The following is an 18,702-nucleotide window of genomic DNA, read 5'->3' on the forward strand; positions in this document are numbered from 1 at the left end:
ACTGGTGCCAGTACCACAGAGACTTGCCACCTGCGCAAGTTCCACCAATGCCACTGGCAGCATTGAGGATCAACTTTGCTTCAGCCAATTGCCGGCCAAGTACAATCCGCCAATGACCGAACAACAACGAACAGAAGCCTGCTCGGAAGGTAGACAAGCAGCTCTCACCCCCTTGGTTATAGATCATTGTCTAGCGCTGACTTAAACAGGAAATGTTGTATAGCGAACTCTTAGAAGTGAACAGACAGTTGTTGTAAATTGCATTTTCTATGCACTGTGAAGTTTACCTACATTTATTTGCACTTAGCCACTCAGGGCCTTTTTTGTGTTTGTTGGTTGGTTTTGGGGGAGGGGCCCAAAGAGCGATGTCATCGGTCCCATCAGATTATAGAAGGATGAGGAAGGAAATCGGATGTGCCCTTTCAAAGGAATCATCCCAGGATTTGCCTGGAGTGATTTAGGAAAATCACGAAAACCTAAATCAAGATGGCCAGACACGGGTGCGAACTGTCGTCCTCCCGAATGCAAGTCCAGTGTTCTAACCACTGTGCCACCTCGTTTGGTCTTTTTCTGCATTATAATACATGCATTACCGCAGACCTCATTGTTCAAGAAGTCACAGTGATAAGTAAACCTTTTTAACTCATTTGTGTGACTTTGTTACTAATTTGTTGGAGTGTTGTAGAACCTTCGTTCTCATATCCTGTTATGTCATCTTGGGGCATAGCTGTGTAATAGTGGCAGGGAGTAACTGTCTTAGCGGTTTACTGCACCAGAAGCCATTTCACAAACTCACACACTTGGCCTACCGTAACAACAGTGGTGACTCGGCCTTCAAAGCAGTAGCGATGAGGACTTTACAAAACTGGCAATGAGGGTTTATAAAAATATGCATTATACAAAATGGGCTGGGTATTAGAACCGCTTTGGAATTTTTATGTGTTGCACCTTTGCCTCTCCCTCTTGGATGGTGTTATTCTGTAGATGGAAGGGCTCACTCTCCTGGGTTGTGGTTCCAGTGGCTCTGCAGTGGGAGATCCTCCGCTTATTACATTAGGAGCACTGAGAGAGCTCCTGCACAAAACTGTATGCATACTGCCATGTGTTTTGGCTAGACATCAATCCAGAGGTGGAACACCTTGTTGTGGCCAGCCACAAGAGTTCCAGTCAGTGGCGAAGTGCATCTTTTTTGCCGTTGCTGACCTTCCACAGCCTTGGGAAAGAGTCCATATCAATTTCACTGATCTTTTCAGACACTTTTCGGTTATTAGCAATTTATACTTTTCCTCATTTTCCTTATGTCATTTGTTCACCATTCATGACAGCAGATGTGACTGTCAAGAGCATGTCAAAGATATTTTCCACAGAAGGCTTGTCTTGTACCCGTGTTTCAGACAATGGTTCTCAGTTTGTCGCACAATCATTAAGGACTTTTGTACACATAATGGTATTTGCCATGTCATGGCACCTCTCTTCCATTCGCATTTGAATGGCAAGTTGCAATGCCCTGTCCAAACATTTAAGATGCAGGTGTTCAAGTATATAGAAGACTTCACAGCCAGGGAAACACCCCACTCCCCCCCCCCCCCCCCCCCCTACAGAACAACGCCCATTGGGTCCAAGAGCCCTACAAAACTCACGCACAGCCATCAGATGTGGACGCTGCTTATTCTCTTGCTGCCGGGCAGACGTTTCTCAGGGGCACCGGTTGCTTCAATGTTTGCATCTAACACACCAATCTCGGCCACAGTGTCTGGACAGTACCCACACTGGATTCCAGCCATCATACACAGTCGGCATGGTTCCTACAGATTCATGGTTCGCACTGAAGATCGATTCATGGCACATCACCAGAACCAACTGCGTCCCAAATGGGCACAGGCCCCCTCCTTGGGCCGTAGGCCCAACACTTTGTCCTTTGTCAGCACTGGCCACACCGGGTGTCATGCACGCCATGTGGCGCCTACTTATTGTGGCAGTTGGAGCTTTGTCAGCACTGACAGTGTGTTTGCTTCCTGTGGTAGGCCTGGTCTGTGTCACCAGAGCCTCTCCTCTCCAGTCCGCTGGTGTTGCCTGCCCAAGCCAGTGCCCCTTGTTGTAGACTCCGACATCGAGATGGCTCCCATCCCCATCACTGGTCCTCCTATCCACCAATTACCCTGAGGCCCGGGACAGCAGGGATGTCCTCATCCCACTCACTTTCACCTGTATGCTCTGGTCTGTGGTGATCAGGAACTTCTAGTGCCTTTGGCTGCCGCCACAGTCACAGATGCCATAGACGTCTCTTAGGTCAAAGCATCATGAACAGCAATGCTTGACCTCTCCTCCTCCTCCCCCATAAAGGAGGAAGAATGTAATAACTCACCAGTTACTACACCTACAACCCACAGCTAATGTAAGTTGAGCCACTATGGCAAGTGTAGGGCATGCTGACATCCAAATGGTGCCCTCTGCAAGTGAACCATCAGGGGCAGCCCAGTCACCAACCAACATCACCTTGTCCACTGTGCATGCATGCATAGCATTTCCAATATTTTGTGACTGATCAGATTGCATGTAAGCAGTGCAACAAATTAAAATACCCCATGGCTGGTAGAAAATAGTTCATATTTTTTAAGTAGCTGCTTTGGAGATAAATTTACAGAGTGGTAAGGATTTGATATTACCTCTGTACCCATCACCAAGCTCTCAAACTGTTTTCTAGAATAACTAGAAGTGCTTACAGATTAGGCCATAATGTTGATCGAAATATTGATACATTACAAGATAGCACTCATACAAAAGTTCCTGTGATCTTATCACTACCTACAATCTCAATGTATGTGTAAATGGGTAAACAAGAGCTCACAGGTATTGATAAATCATGCAATTCCTCAGTGTACGCAAATTGTGCAAATAATGAATACTGAAATCTCAGATAATTATGGGAAATTAGTTGAAATATCAAGAATCAATGTTCACTGGAAAAATAATATTATTGGTAGCAATCAGGCAGCTGACGCTGGAAAATCTTCTACAGATATTACTAAAGGGAGAAGGCTGGAGGTAAATACACTGACCTAGTAAGACAGAGGTGAAATGGGAATATGTCTGTTCAATATTAGTTCACTACATAAAAACTGCATGTCCCGATGTATTCAAAAATCTAAATATGAATAATAGTAAAAGATTTGTCTCAGAAGACCAAGGGAAGAAACTAAAAATTGAATATAAAAATTGCCACATAAAACTACAGCCAGCACTGTCATAATAAGACAGTTTATGGCAGGCTACTAAAACAAACAAAATCCAGTGTTTATCAACATGAAATTTCAGGTTCCAGCAACATTTATAAGACTGAATGCCCTTACATAAATGAATCATAAGAGAGAAGTAGACAAAGAAGGAATGGAGAAAACCAAATGATATCAGCAATATTTTTAATCAACATTAAGCTGACAGTGGAAAATTCATAAAAGATATCAGTGCCTCCCACAAACCAAAAACTGCAAATAATAGCTTCAGTGTTCTGCTGCCAACAAATGAATCAGAGATAGCTAAATAATATGAGGCATTCAACGAGTAATGCACCAATTTTTTTTCTCAATGAATTTTGATTAAAAAACTGTAATTTTGTTTGCAATGTCCTTAAACATTCCTATGTCACACCATATATTTCCAGTCTTCAAATTGTGTCTGCAACAGAGGTGTGTTCCAGTAAAGAGCAGTTACTGAAATTCTTCTGGCAAGAAATCAGGTCACCTCAAATATTCACAAGCCTTTACTGAATGTCTATGGACACTGGGCAGTGGATAAAGGCATGGTAATTCACTGGGCCAACCACCTGTTAATAGGGCAAGGAGAAGAAAATCTGTCTGCTCTCCCACATGCAACATGATCACACACAGCTGTGATGCCTGCAATGGTGCAACATGCAGACACTCTTACTGGAGGTAATCAAGGAATAACAAGCAAGCAACTCTGTGCTCAACTTGTCATCTCTATTGGTAGTGCTGACTTGTCCACCAGTTAGTATATTCAAAAGTTTGTGCCTGGAGAGTTCCTCAGAGACATGTGGCATGACAACCTGGTGCAAGTCTTTTAACTGTATTTAGCCACTCACGTGACTTGTGTGTCCTTGAAACCAACAGCAGCTGACCTTCTGCGGACAGTCACCCATCCAAGAATTAGCTGGGCTCAATGTTGCTGAACTTCGGTTATTGGGCAGGAACCGGTGATACCGACGTGACAAAGCCTAACTGAATAGCATAATGAGGAAATAAAGAATATCTGTATCAAACTGCTTGTTTGTTGTGAGGCAATTTCTTGTTGAACATTGCCACAGAAAATGAAACATGGGTTCACCATATTAAGTCTGAAATATAATGGCAATCCATGGAGCGGTGCCACACAAGGTCTCCTTTGCTACAAAAGTTCAAAACATCACCCTCATTTGGTAAAGTCAAGGCTACAGGCTTCTAGGACTCTTGAAGGGGTTATTCTGTTCATTATTCTCCCTAATGGTCAAACTATCAAGTCTGAAGTCTATTATGAGAGTATTAGGGAACAGAAGAAATGATTACAGGATGTTTGTGGCCACAAAAAGGTACAAAAACTTTCATTTATTTAACCTGATCAAATTAGAGCCTCCAGGCCCTCTCTTACTTCAGACCAGGGTTTCACAATACAATATTTTTTACATTATAATTACCTAAAAATAACAATAATTTTAATATGACAAATAACAACAAAATGATTTGAGTGTAAGTAGAGACAATGTGAATAAACAGTACTGACTAAGCAGTTAATACTTGCTGGCTGATACAAAAAGTATTTATATGTATATGTGTACAAAATTGATACTATCTGGTGTAACAAGTTCTGAGGAAGCAAATTTAAGTAGACTGCACCAGATAAGAGCACTGGGAAATGAGGCAGATCTGGTTGGAAAGAAAAATGTAATGGGGTAACAAGTGCATATGGAAATGATGTTGGACGTTATTGTTGCTTCAGTAGATCATCATTGGTCTTTTGAAACTGGTTGTGTTACTCGGTTCCCTGATATAGTGAGGGAAGTTATACCAGAGCCATGTTTCTGTTGCTGAAAGGAATTTTGAGAAAGCAACTGAGTGATGCAATGGGATAGACAGAATTTTGGGGTCACCAGAAGCATCTGATTCCACCAATCCACTTCGACCTGTGATATAAGCCTGGTGTTGTTGTGTGTGACGTCATTTTAGTGCAGAGTTTTGAGTTGTTTGTATCTGTAGATGCTGGTGCCCTCTGGTGGTGGAAGTGGACATGCTGAGTTTAACATGTAGTATTGGGTTCATTTGGGCTTTGGTGTTGACAGTGTAAAGTCACTTGCACTGTTAGCAGTTGGGGAAGTATCATGTGACAGAGCTTCATTGCGGGGCGAGATAGGGGAGGATATCTTGTCGGATATTAAGTTCCTTCAGTTGTTTGGGCTTATCGCAGTATTTGTGATATGCAGCGTTTATGGCGAGAATATGAGGCTGAAAGAGTTCCCGCATCTCGCACCAGAGATGCGTATATATGGTGGTATCAGCATGCTAACATCTGGTGCTCCATTAAACACAGCAAATGGTTCAAGAAATCTAAGTTGGCCATGAGAGAGATTGTTTTGTTAATGTATTATTTCTATTATAGGTCCTCAATTAGTTTTTGCGCGCATGAGGCTGAAGTGAGTGAGAGAATGGTGTTAGTTTGGTTTTCTTTCTGTAGGGAAGTTTGTTCTGATATATATGAAGTATAGGGGTAAGTTGGGTGGGTTGGGGGTGGTGGTTGAGATGACGAGTCGTAGTTTGGGAAAAGGAAGTATGGGAAGGGTGGTTCTCGGGTTGGTTTGCAGGTGTAGGGAGTTGTCATTTTGGGAGGTGGGTATGGTGACTGTATTTTCAGGGTTTTGGAGAGGTGTACTAAGAGGAAATTGGTAGGATTGAAAGAAGAATATGTTGAGGAGGGGTGTACTGTTGTATCAGATGCTTTTTCATCATATACAGGTTTGGGGAACAGAGGTTATGATCATTTAGTTGTCAGCCACAGTCTTCAGTTAAATTATAAAATTGGGGCATGCACCAATACAATGTAGGGGTTTTGGGGACTAGTTAAATCAGTTATAGGAAGGGGGAAGGGGCGGTCTTCTAACCTGCAATCTCATTTAAATGAGCATTGCTGGCAGAAGGGCACGCCTCGGTATTATTGTATTTTCTGTGGGGTTTTGAGGGCTGTGGATACGATGCAGAGGTTGAGGGTGATTAGTTGAAGGGATTGGGTATGTGCAAGTGTTGGGGTGGGGGGGAGGTGTTTTTTATTTGTTGGCCTGTTTTGATTTTTTGTTGGGGGGGGGGGGGGTTAGGTCGGTAGTTTGAGGTTGGTTTGGGAGTTCTGTCTGTTTGATATGTACGAGGTGCTATCCAAATTTTTTGGGACAGGTGCTGCCATCTGTTGAAAACCTTACCTTTGGACTAATGGACACTCCGGGATGATGATGGCATTGAAACAGAGGATGACACGCGTAAAGCTGAAATACTAAACACCTTTTTCCAAAGCTGTTTCACAGAGGAAGACCGCACTGCAGTTCCTTCTCTAAATCCTCGCACAAACGAAAAAATGGCTGACATCGAAATAAGTGTCCAAGGAATAGAAAAGCAACTGGAATCACTCAACAGAGGAAAGTCCACTGGACCTGGCGGGATACCAATTCGATTCTACACAGAGTACGCGAAAGAACTTGCCCCCCTTCTAACAGTCGTGTACCGCAAGTCTCTAGAGGAACGGAAGGTTCCAAATGATTGGAAAAGAGCACAGGTAGTCCCAGTCTTCAAGAAGGGTCGTCGAGCAGATGCACAAAACTATAGACCTATATCTCTGACGTCGATCTGTTGTAGAATTTTAGAACATGTTTTTTGCTCGAGTATCATGTCGTTTTTGGAAACCCAGAATCTACTATGTAGGAATCAACATGGATTCCGGAAACAGCGATCGTGTGAGACCCAACTCACTTTATTTGTTCATGAGACCCAGAAAATATTAGATACAGGCTCCCAGGTAGATGCTATTTTTCTTGACTTCCGGAAGGTGTTCGATACAGTTCCGCACTGTCGCCTGATAAACAAAGTAAGAGCCTACGGAATATCGGACCAGCTGTGTGGCTGGATTGAAGAGTTTTTAGCAAACAGAACACAGCATGTTGTTATCAATGGAGAGACGTTTACAGACATTAAAGGAACCTCTGGCGTGCCACAGGGGAGTGTTATGGGACCATTGCTTTTCACAATATATATAAATGACCTAGTAGATAGTGTCGGAAGTCCCATGCGGCTTTTCGCGGACGATGCTGTAGTATACAGAGAAGTTGCAGCATTAGAAAATTGTAGCGAAATGCAGGAAGATCTGCAGCGGATAGGCACTTGGTGCAGGGAGTGGCAACTGACCCTTAACACAGACAAATGTAATGTATTGCGAATACATAGAAAGAAGGATCCTTTATTGTATGATTATATGATAGCGGAACAAACACTGGTAGCAGTTACTTCTGTAAAATATCTGGGAGTACGCGTGCGGAACGATTTGAAGTGGAACGATCATATAAAATTAATTGTTGGTAAAGCGGGGTACCAGGTTGAGATTCATTGGGAGAGTCCTTAGAAAATGTAGTCCATCAACAAAGGAGGTGGCTTACAAAACACTCGTCCGACCTATACTTGAGTATTGCTCATCAGTGTGGGATCCGTACCAGATCGGGTTGACGGAGGAGATAGAGAAGATCCAAAGAAGAGCAGCGCGTTTCATCACAGGGTTATCTGGTAACCTTGATAGCATTACGGAGATGTTTAGCAAACTCAAGTGGCAGACTCTTCAAGAGAGGCGCTCTGCATCGCGGTGTAGCTTGCTCGCCAGGTTTCGAGAGAGTGCGTTTCTGGATGAGGTATCGAATATATTGCTTCCCCCTACTTATACCTCCCGAAGAGATCACGAATGTAAAATTGGCGAGATTAGAGTGCGCACGGAGGCTTTCAGACAGTCGTTCTTCCCGCGAACCATACGCGACTGGAACAGGAAAGGGAGGTAATGACAGTGGCACATAAAGTGCCTTCCGCCACACACCGTTGGGTGGCATCCGGAGTATAAATGTAGATGTAGTAGATGTAGATCATCCTCGAAGTAGTTCCCATCCGCACGTACACACCAGTCCCAGCACTTCTGCCACAGGTCAAATGTTTTCTAGAAGTCCTGTTCTTCGAGGGTGTTTATCACTGCCAGCGATGCTTCTTGAATCCTCTCTGGAGTGTCAAACTGATGGCCTTTCAACTTGAGTTTCAGTTTTGGGAATAGCACGAAGTCATGAGGTGCCAAATCTGGTGAATATGGTGGGTTGGGTAATCCGCCATGTTGTTTTTTGCAGAAAGGTTCTAGTGAACAAGGACGTGTGACAGGGCGCATTGTCGTGATGCAGCAGCCAGTTCCCTAGATGCCAAAGTTCGGGCCGTCGTCACCATACGTTTTCACAGAGCCATCGCAAAATGTCACAGTAGTATGCAGAATTCACTGTTTGGCTGGGTGGGACGAATTCTTTGTGCACAATTTTTTTTGTATCAAAGAAAATGATGATCATGCTCTTCAGTTTGCTCTTCACCTATCTCGCTCTCACTTTTTTGGGTCTTGAAGAGCCCGAGCTCACATTGGAACAACCGAAATAAAATGTTCAAATGTACCTACGTTCTGTATTTTAACTTAAAAAACCTACCTGTTATCAATTGTTCATCTAAAATTGTGAGCCATATGTTTGTGACTATTACAGTGCCATCTATCACAAAGCAAAAAAAGTGGTCCAACTAAAACATTCATATTTCTTTACGTACTACACAAATATGTAATAAAAAATGGGGGTTCCTATTTTTAAAAAACGCAGTTGATATCTGTTTGACCTATGGCAGCACCACCTAGAGGGCCAACCATAGCACCATCTGGTTTCCCCCTTCAAGCTAGATATGTTCCGTTTTTTTGTAGATTTTTCGTTTGACGCTTATTTCGTGAGATATTTGGCCCGGTCACGATCAATGGACCACCCTGTATAAGGGAAAGTTACATTGAAAAGACACTTGTCTGCACTCAGCTAGGATAATCGTGCATATAATCAAAGAGTTGAACATCACAGATAAAACAAACACAAGCATTCATAACTAGTACCAGGTACTATGAGCTTTCCTGAAAGAGACTTGCATGGTAACATCACTGTAATCAATAATAGGAAGTATAATCATTTGTATAAGCTCCTTATTCAGTTCAAAAGGGTAGAGTTTTTTGTATTTTTGTAGGGCATAGACACATGCTGATACCTTCTTGCACATTCAGCTGTGTGCTCAGTCCAATTTAAATTTTCATCTTTTATTACTCCTGGAATCCTTTCTTAGGGAGAGAAGTTTATATTTGTCCAATAAAGGATTAAAGATAGTAATATTTCCTGATATTTAGGCTAATGAGACTGGGATGACTAACGAGTACAGCTTGAGTTTTGGATGGGCTGAGCTTTAATACTACATTCTGTGCCCATTTTGATAATGGCCGAAGGTCATTACTGAAATTCTTCAGGTTTATTGGTTTTATAATTTAATAAAACTGGAGGTCATCAGCATACATGCAGTTTTTGCAGCAGGGGAAAACTGATGACACATCATTGACATACAACAAAAGAGTATAGGATTATGAAATCTCAGGTGATGATCCGAGGGGTGGTGGTGTCTGGTTGCAATGTCCTTTGCTTGAAGATGATGGGTATAAAACTCATCAAAACATTGTGACAAGACAATCCCACCACTCAGCTGATCACTCAAGGAAAAAGGTTTCATCATAGGAATATGCCGATAAAACCTGCAATCACGACAGTACAGGACCTAATAGTGAACTGCGGAGGGTGCCAGATACTTCTTGTCTCCATTGTAACTTAACAGTGCTTGACACGATGCATTGCTGGTGAGACATCAAGTATAAGAGAAACGATTCCACTTCATTGGTGAGAAATTTAGGCTGCTAAGTTTGGCAAGTAAAATGTCAAAGTCAAAAATAACATTCAATGAGCCACAGTACTGGTTTATAAAATGTATGTCTACAACCACAACCTCAGCTAATTTTGTAGCTGATGTAATTGAAGCATTAGATGAGCTTATACATCTGTGGAGTTTTCCTTGATCTTCCAAATGCACTCATTTGTGTGTTTGTCACAACATAGTAATACACAAAATAAATTGTCATGGCTTCAGGTGTAAAGCAGCTGACATTATAGGGCCTAAAATCTGTTGTGGGAAACACACAGCAGTTCGTGAAAGTAAAGCATAAAACAGTGGTAATAATTTTGAGCCGATAAAGTTACGCATACCTTGAAGTTCAGATCTGTAATCCCTTCTTTTCATTTAACTCTATGTAAACGATATACCATCACTGGCAGGTGACCATGTAATAATGTTTGCAGATGAGACATCACACAGCAGTGACTCAGTAAAAGTACTGAAGTCAGAAGCTTCTCTAAATTTGAAGCAGACTAACAAATATTTCAGTGAGAACAACTTGTCTGTAAACACAAATATGGCAACACACTTACAAAGACAAACAAATAAAACTGTAGACTAAGGATATCTGGCTTGCACTAGACGATTCAGCTATTAAAGTAGTATGAAGACATGTCTGAAAGTACAGATACCATTGGTGAACTTGCAGCTCTCAAAGAATGAAATTACAATGAAATCCAGACCATAAGCTGCTTACAGACATTGATAAATATAAACTGGGACAGCTGAAAATGTGTGCCCTGACCGGGATCTCCTGTTTACATGGCAGACGCTCCATCCAACTACTCACTCAGTCGGGTAAAGTATCTGCCATGTAAGCAGGAGATCCTGGGTTCGAGTCCGGATCGGGGCACATATTTCAACTATCCTTCTTGATATTTATCAATGCCTGTAAGCAGCTAATGGTCTGGATCCCATAGCAATTTTATAAAAGTAGTATGAAATCACAAGCTGCTTGTTGCTGTAGTTGCTACACACTTCACGTGGGAGGACAATATGAACAAAGTATGCTCAAAAATAAGCACATGCATATCATACATCTTAGTGTGGGGGCTCCAAAATAAGCACTATCGTATCACACAGGATTACGGGATGGAAAAAGTGCCACACATGCATGTAAAGATGGTAGTGAAACTTCAAAAGAAAACTTTTAAAAGAACTGCAAGTCTGACTACAAGACAAGACTTTTAAAAGAACTGCAAGTCTGACTACAAAACAATCACAAAAAATACACCGAACTTCATATCATGACTGCCCCTTCAGGTATATATTTGTAACAAGTGCTTGAAAAATTGTACTGTTTAATTAATTACAGACATACATGAACACAATATGATACACAGAAATGATTATTAGGGCAGTCCAGATATGAAGTTCTGTGATTTTTTTTCCCTTGCAGTCAGATTTCCAGTTCTTTTTATGCCATACACACCATATAGCATAACATACGTTTAAAAGAAATGTGTATTTATTAATAAATTTAAGTTCTCAGTCTCATCTCTCCTACATATCCTAAAAGAATACCTACAAGATAGACAATAAAGAGGATGTATTCAAGCAAGATCTTCGCATGTTCATAAACCAGGAATCATTTTATACACTGTTGGACCTACATACTTTCCCTTTATATGAGTGATGCTGTTGCTGCTCGTTCTTTATGTTCCATTTACCTTGGACAAACAAGGTGCTGTATAGGTGACACTGCCAAAGGGTACAATAGTGAAGATTCGTGAGTGTATTGATGTAGTGTGCAGAAGCAGAAACATCAAAGTGAATAAATGTTAAGATCGTGGTGTGGATTTGTGGGGGCACAAAGGTGGAAATCGATCATCTTTTTATATTTTTTTGCTTATGCTAGAGTATTCTCGGTTTGGGTTTCCATATAGGCCCTATATCTACAGACATTTTAATAAGGTTTTAACTGAATTAACTGTATCAATGTAACAGAAATAGTGTCTGTTTTGAGCACATCCATACAATCACAGTTGTCTAATGCCTCCCACAAATAAAAAAAATAAAAAATAAATAAAAAAAATAAATAAAAAAAAGAAACCGATGGAACTGTTCTGTACTAAAAAAAAAAAAAATACTATTGTTTTGTACTATGAACTTCCAAGGAAATTCGCCAAGGATGTTATCCAGATACGTTTCCCCGTCGTGTATAACTACGTAATGACAATTTAAAAACCATGATGAATTTTAAGTTTCTTAAAAACGTTTCTGCAAGTGAACTATTACTTAATGCATGTTACAGCACTTAAACCGGCCACAATAAACAAAGCGAAAATAACCTAATGAAAAGTCATCTAACATTCATTTGTTAATAAAATACTAAATCTGTAGACTACTTTCTTATTCTCGTACCTTCGTGAGAAAACAAACTTCTACATTAATTTTTTTCTTTAATTTCGCAATGCCTCTAACACTATCATGTTTTGTCAAATAAGCCAGTAGTTCCTGTCCCACATGAATCTTTTCATCAAAAACTTTCTTAAGCTCTTCCGATGACATTACTAATATCACCTACGTCAGCAAATTGTCAACACGTGCTTCTATTCTGTTGTTGTTGTTGCTGTTGTTCTATCCGTACAGCAAAAAAGTATCACTCTGTAATAATCTAATCTCTTTGTCGTAATCATTACTGCTACAATACAATCTTTGATTTGATGACCTTACTTTCGAGTTTCAAAACCAGTTGTGAGCTTTGAAATAGATTTAAGCTGATAGAATAGGAATTTATATGGTTGAGCAATTATTTTAGATTTAAAATCAATGCCTGTGAACCACAAAATCTGGTCACGATAAACTTGATCCTTCGCACGGCTGCTATAGGGAATGGCAGGAAATGTGCCTTGCTCTCGCATTAGGACTGCCGTGGAGAGAGGTATAGTGAGAAGACTCCTTCACGCAGTACTGGCACCATTACCTGTGTTTTGTGGTGGCAGAAATATTTCTCGCTAAAGGTGGGTTTAGACTAGCAAGTCGCTTGCAGAAGTTATTGCTGCAAGTTATTGCTAGCCGCTTGCAGCTGTGTTTACACAGCAGCTCAAGAATTAAGCAAGATTCTTCCGCAAGTTCTTTGGCAAGTAACTTGCGTCAATAACTTGCTGATACTGTTTACATATGCTTTCAGTACCACTACGAGTGTCAGCCAAAGTGTAAAATGACAAGTAGGCGGGTGAGATATGCTGCAGCTCTTGTAATTGTAATGCAAAACGTGAAAAAGAAAAAGAGAAGTATTTGGGTTAGAGAGTAGATAATGAGAAGATCGCAAAATGATGCCTGTAATAACCTTTTGCAAGAACTGAGTATCGAGAACATGGATACTTTTGAAAACTTTTGCAGAATGTCCTCAAATGATCTGGAGTATTTGTTGGTGTTAATAGTGCCCGTCATATAAAACTTCGGTAATGCTATTTCAGCAAAGGAACGTTTGCTACTCACTCTATGATTTATAGCCACCGGTGAGCTACGAATAAAATAGGCATTTCATTTATTTATGTGAAACACACAGCCAAAAAAAGTTTGAATTTTGAAACCTTTTCTTTGTAGGAGACTCATACAAGTCCCTAATGTACTTGTTTCATACTCCCGTCAGCACGATTTTTCTGATCGTACCCGATGTATGTAGAGCCACTTTTAACGTTTTGAAAAGGGAAAATTATTTGAAGGTATGTGAAAACACAACAATGAAATTAAATTTTTATTGAAATAAACTGAATTTTACAGAATGATATGCTTATAAAATTGTTTTTTTTCCCTAATGCTCATAAAATGGAAAGTGACAAGCTAAGTAAATAGAACATATAATGATTACACATCATCTTTTTCTAGACTCCTAAAACAACAAGCGAGTGGATGCAGGTGGCAAAGGGGTTGTGTCTTCAAGTTATGCTACTTTCTAAGTACTTCTTTTATAGATGTGTCGAATATCGACGAGATTTCATTTAATGCGCTCATCTTCTTCACTCTATCCTTAAAGTCTCGGTTATGCACGTTCTGTATTTCGGGGTAGCTCTCCACGGCGTCAGTAAAATGTTCTGCATCCTGCTTCATCCATTCCCGTTTCTCCTCCATTTCTGAAATTTGTTTGCATATAATACGTAAGATGGTTGCATAAAATTAAGTCACCGCAGTAAGTAAAATGTTAAATATGAGTGTTATGCAGACGACATACATACTCTAACTTGCGCTTCCTACTTGCAGGAAATAGAAATAAATCCTAAAAGCTGCAAGTTACTTGCAGATACTTCTTGCGTGGCGTTCACACTGGAAGTGGAAAACGTACAGCAAGTCACTTCTGCAATAAATTGCTACGGTCGCAAGTCGACTTGGCGATATGTTTACACTCGCAAATCGCGCGGCGAGTTCCTCCGCGCACGTAAATTGCTGCAATAACTTGCTAGTGTAAACCGAGCATAAAGCCCGGTCCACACGCAACGATCTGTCTGCGCAGACATCGGCGCAGATGTCTGTACATGCAAAAGATCGTTGCAAATGTGATGTGTTCACACGACACAAACCCCAATCTATTACTCGCCCGCTATCTGTCGGTGTAGAAAAGAAATATCAGTGGCAAGCGACTACGCTCCCCGTAAACGTCAAAAATTTAATTCCGTTATTTTGAAATATAGAAATGGAGGAAGTTCTGTCGTGGTCTGTGTTCGCAACTTGTGTTGTAAAAAACATTCAGACCAACCGCAGGAAACAGAGAAAGTGGTCAAAAGGTATAGACAGTGGCTGCTAAAGCGAAAGCAGTTTTCTCACGTAAATTTACTGCGAGAGTTGCAGGGCGAACCTAACGACTGGCGAAATTATTTGCTTATGAGAAAAAATACTAGTATAGAGAAGGGCAATTTCTCCTCATGAACGCCTGGCGGTAACATTAAGATTCCTAGCAACAGGAAGGAGCTACAAGGATTTGGAATTTTCAACTGCAATATCGAAACAAGAGTTCAGTGATATAATACCCGCAATTTTTCAATTAGAGCACTGTATGCTGTTGTCTTTTTGTCTCAGTCACTATATTCTTTCTTTAATCTTCCACAGACATGGGTGGTTTCTACACTCCTGGAAATGGAAAAAAGAACACATTGACACCGGTGTGTCAGACCCACCATACTTGCTCCGGACACTGCGAGAGGGCTGTACAAGCAATGATCTCACGCACGGCACAGCGGACACACCAGGAACCGCGGTGTTGGCCGTCGAATGGCGCTAGCTGCGCAGCATTTGTGCACCGCCGCCGTCAGTGTCAGCCAGTTTGCCGTGGCATACGGAGCTCCATCGCAGTCTTTAACACTGGTAGCATGCCGCGACAGCGTGGACGTGAACCGTATGTGCAGTTGACGGACTTTGAGCGAGGGCGTATAGTGGGCATGCGGGAGGCCGGGTGGACGTACCGCCAAATTGCTCAACACGTGGGGCGTGAGGTCTCCACAGTACATCGATGTTGTCGCCAGTGGTCGGCGGAAGGTGCACGTGCCCGTCGACCTGGGACCGGACCGCAGCGACGCACGGATGCACGCCAAGACCGTAGGATCCTACGCAGTGCCGTAGGGGACCGCACCGCCACTTCCCAGCAAATTAGGGACACTGTTGCTCCTGGGGTATCGGCGAGGACCATACGCAACCGTCTCCATGAAGCTGGGCTACGGTCCCGCACACCGTTAGGCCGTCTTCCGCTCACGCCCCAACATCATGCAGCCCGCCTCCAGTGGTGTCGCGACAGGCGTGAATGGAGGGACGAATGGAGACGTGTCGTCTTCAGCGATGAGAGTCGCTTCTGTCTTGGTGCCAATGATGGTCGTATGCGTGTTTGGCGCCGTTCAGGTGAGCGCCACAATCAGGACTGCATACGACCAAGGCACACAGGGCCAACACCCGGCATCATGGTGTGGGGAGCGATCTCCTACACTGGCCGTACACCACTGGTGATCGTCGAGGGGGACACTGAATAGTGCACGGTACATCCAAACCGTCATCGAACCCATCATTCTACCATTCCTAGACCGGCAAGGGAACTTGCTGTTCCAACAGGACAATGCACGTCCGCATGTATCCCGTGCCACCCAACGTGCTCTAGAAGGTGTAAGTCAACTACCCTGGCCAGCAAGATCTCCGGATCTGTCCCCCATTGAGCATGTTTGGGACTGGATGAAGCGTCGTCTCACGCGGTCTGCACGTCCAGCACGAACGCTGGTCCAACTGAGGCGCCAGGTGGAAATGGCATGGCAAGCCGTTCCACAGGACTACATCCAGCATCTCTACGATCGTCTCCATGGGAGAATAGCAGCCTGCATTGCTGCGAAAGGTGGATATACACTGTACTAGTGCCGACATTGTGCATGCTCTGTTGCCTGTGTCTATGTGCCTGTGGTTCTGTCAGTGTGATCATGTGATGTATCTGACCCCAGGAATGTGTCAATAAAGTTTCCCCTTCCTGGGACAATGAATTCACGGTGTTCTTATTTCAATTTCCAGGAGTGTATATATTTCAATGAATTCACTTACAGACTCCCGAGAAGACTGACGAGTATCAGCCATTTTAATGCCCTGTGCGCACAAATACAAACACTAGACTGAGCAAACAGCTGTTTCGCGCCAGATTTGCGGCGATCTCCTGTCCACACGCTCCAACTTGTCTGCGCAGATGTGGTTTGAACCCACAGATTTGAGAGGTTTCGCTCAAACCTCCAACTCCAACTTCCAGGTTTGCACACACCTGAGGTTGGTGCAAATCTTCTGTCCACACGCAACGATCTGTCTGCGCAGATGTGATGTGCGCAGACATTTGCGCAGACAGATCGTTGCGTGTGGACGGGCCTTAATGGTACATGTTCAACCACGATAGTTTTACTAACAAATTATGTATTTTTTTTATCAAAAATAATGTAAAATGAAAATAGCTGAATGTAAAACTTACGACACAATAAACCGAAGGTCAAAAACTTATTTTTTTTTAATTTGTTGAAACACTGAATTTATTCAGCACAACATACTACTAACAATTAATATAAGTAATTACATAAGACTGAAAGATTGCTTCCAATAATGATCACTCAAAATCACTGTTGCAGTTCGTCTTGGAGTCTAGATCATTATGATCATGTCACTTTAGACTGTGGTATTGATGAAAACTTCATCAATGGCAATTTCTATTACGATGGCAGACGATTTGCTCCAGCTGCTGCTCTTTATTACAGTAACCTTTACAGTACTGCACATTAAGTGAAAGAAAAGCACCATCAACGATATTCAAGGCCTCTCCTTGGACAAGTCACCTGTAACATTGTTCTCCTTAAAATAGTATTTCATTTTAACCCTTATCAAATCTAAAGGGTATGGTGGTTCATTCATATAGCAGAAGCATCTTGATCGTCAAAAACTTCGAAGCAGACTACATATTGCACATTTTTATTGAGGCACCTAGGGGGAACAGGAATAATACTGCACAACATTATCGTGAAGTAACAGTAATACTTAGCGTCTTGCGGCAGTTTAACGTTGGTACCACCTGACGACAAATGAATATCTCTCAAGCAGTGTTGATTTTCTCTACTGATGGCAGCACCAATAAAATCGATAAACTTGTCGTGAACAAACTGTTCAGTGAGTTCTACTGTGGCTGTGCCCTCTTGTAATGTTTTTTGGTTCCTGGCTGGATGAGGAAAGTATGTATGACAAGTGGGTGGCCAGTTTCCTATGATTACAACACAAGATGCACACGTGTTGTAATGCACTTTATTACAGGAACCAATTGAGTATTTAACTTCAATGATGTCCAATCTGAAGTTCTATGGTTGACAGCAATCAATGAACATGTACTAGTTCTTGGATCTTGTCCGTGTCCATATCACAACTATATAGATAATGGCTAACGTTCCCTCACAGCTAGCTAAGGTGCGAGGCGACGACTATTACTTTGGAAGGCTAGAGCACAGTGCGACGTATTGAGACGCAATGCGAACTGAGTCCCAATGGGACGTACTGAGATTGCGAGATTGAGACAGCTCGGTGGGCGATGGTAGGCTATATGCACGCTGCCCAGGAAGCATTATCAGCGCGTAGTCTGGGGGCGTGGCTTGGTGTTTTCTTGTCATAGGCGTGCCTAGTTCAGAGCCTGATGTACAATATTTCCTAGTGCCGATTGGTGTGCTGCCGAAGGCGTACGCCAGCATAAGTTCTACCCAAGGAGGTTAGGATTCTAACCTCCTTGGCCCTATGTAAACTGGATAACGAACTGCAGCTTTTGAGTGTGGTGTGGGTGCTTATTTCACGAAAGTTCGAGCATAGTTCGGACGCTGATAGGCTGATCTGAAAATTAATTCTTCTTCATTTTCAATTTTGTTTTACTCTTTCATTGCAGTATTGTGGGAAATAACGTCATGTGGTACAGTTGAAATAAATAAATTAGATAATATATCAGGTAAATACTAAAGTACCAGTATGTCTTCTTAGCGAGACGAGTCGTACCGAACTATGGTGATGCTTCTTGAGCAAAGTTGATGTCATTTTCTTAGATATGCCGCTACCAACGATAAAAATTTCGAACCAACTACATGAGTATTCCTTAACCGGAAACTGATATTAACATGTGGAAGATTACCTACTTCTCAATATAAAGCGAAATACA

At 42.1% G+C, this 18,702-nt stretch overlaps 1 protein-coding gene across 4 annotated transcripts in view; it reads right to left on the reverse strand.

Moving 5' to 3' along the window:
• The window catches only part of LOC124799239 (UPF0415 protein C7orf25 homolog), a 180,452-nt gene extending 167,774 nt beyond the window's left edge, over positions 1-12,678 (reverse strand). The window contains exon 1 of one of the 4 annotated variants that reach the window (XM_047262779.1): positions 12,432-12,678. In XM_047262779.1, coding sequence (XP_047118735.1) covers positions 12,432-12,578 — 147 coding nt within the window. In that variant the 5' untranslated portion in view covers positions 12,579-12,678. The remainder of the gene's footprint in view (positions 1-12,431) is intronic. The other 3 variants (XM_047262782.1, XM_047262780.1, XM_047262781.1) reach the window with 3 other exon arrangements.
• Positions 12,679-18,702: the final 6,024 nt, after the last annotated feature.

Source organism: Schistocerca piceifrons, chromosome 5, assembly GCF_021461385.2.
Source record: "Schistocerca piceifrons isolate TAMUIC-IGC-003096 chromosome 5, iqSchPice1.1, whole genome shotgun sequence".
NCBI lineage: Eukaryota > Metazoa > Arthropoda > Insecta > Orthoptera > Acrididae > Schistocerca > Schistocerca piceifrons.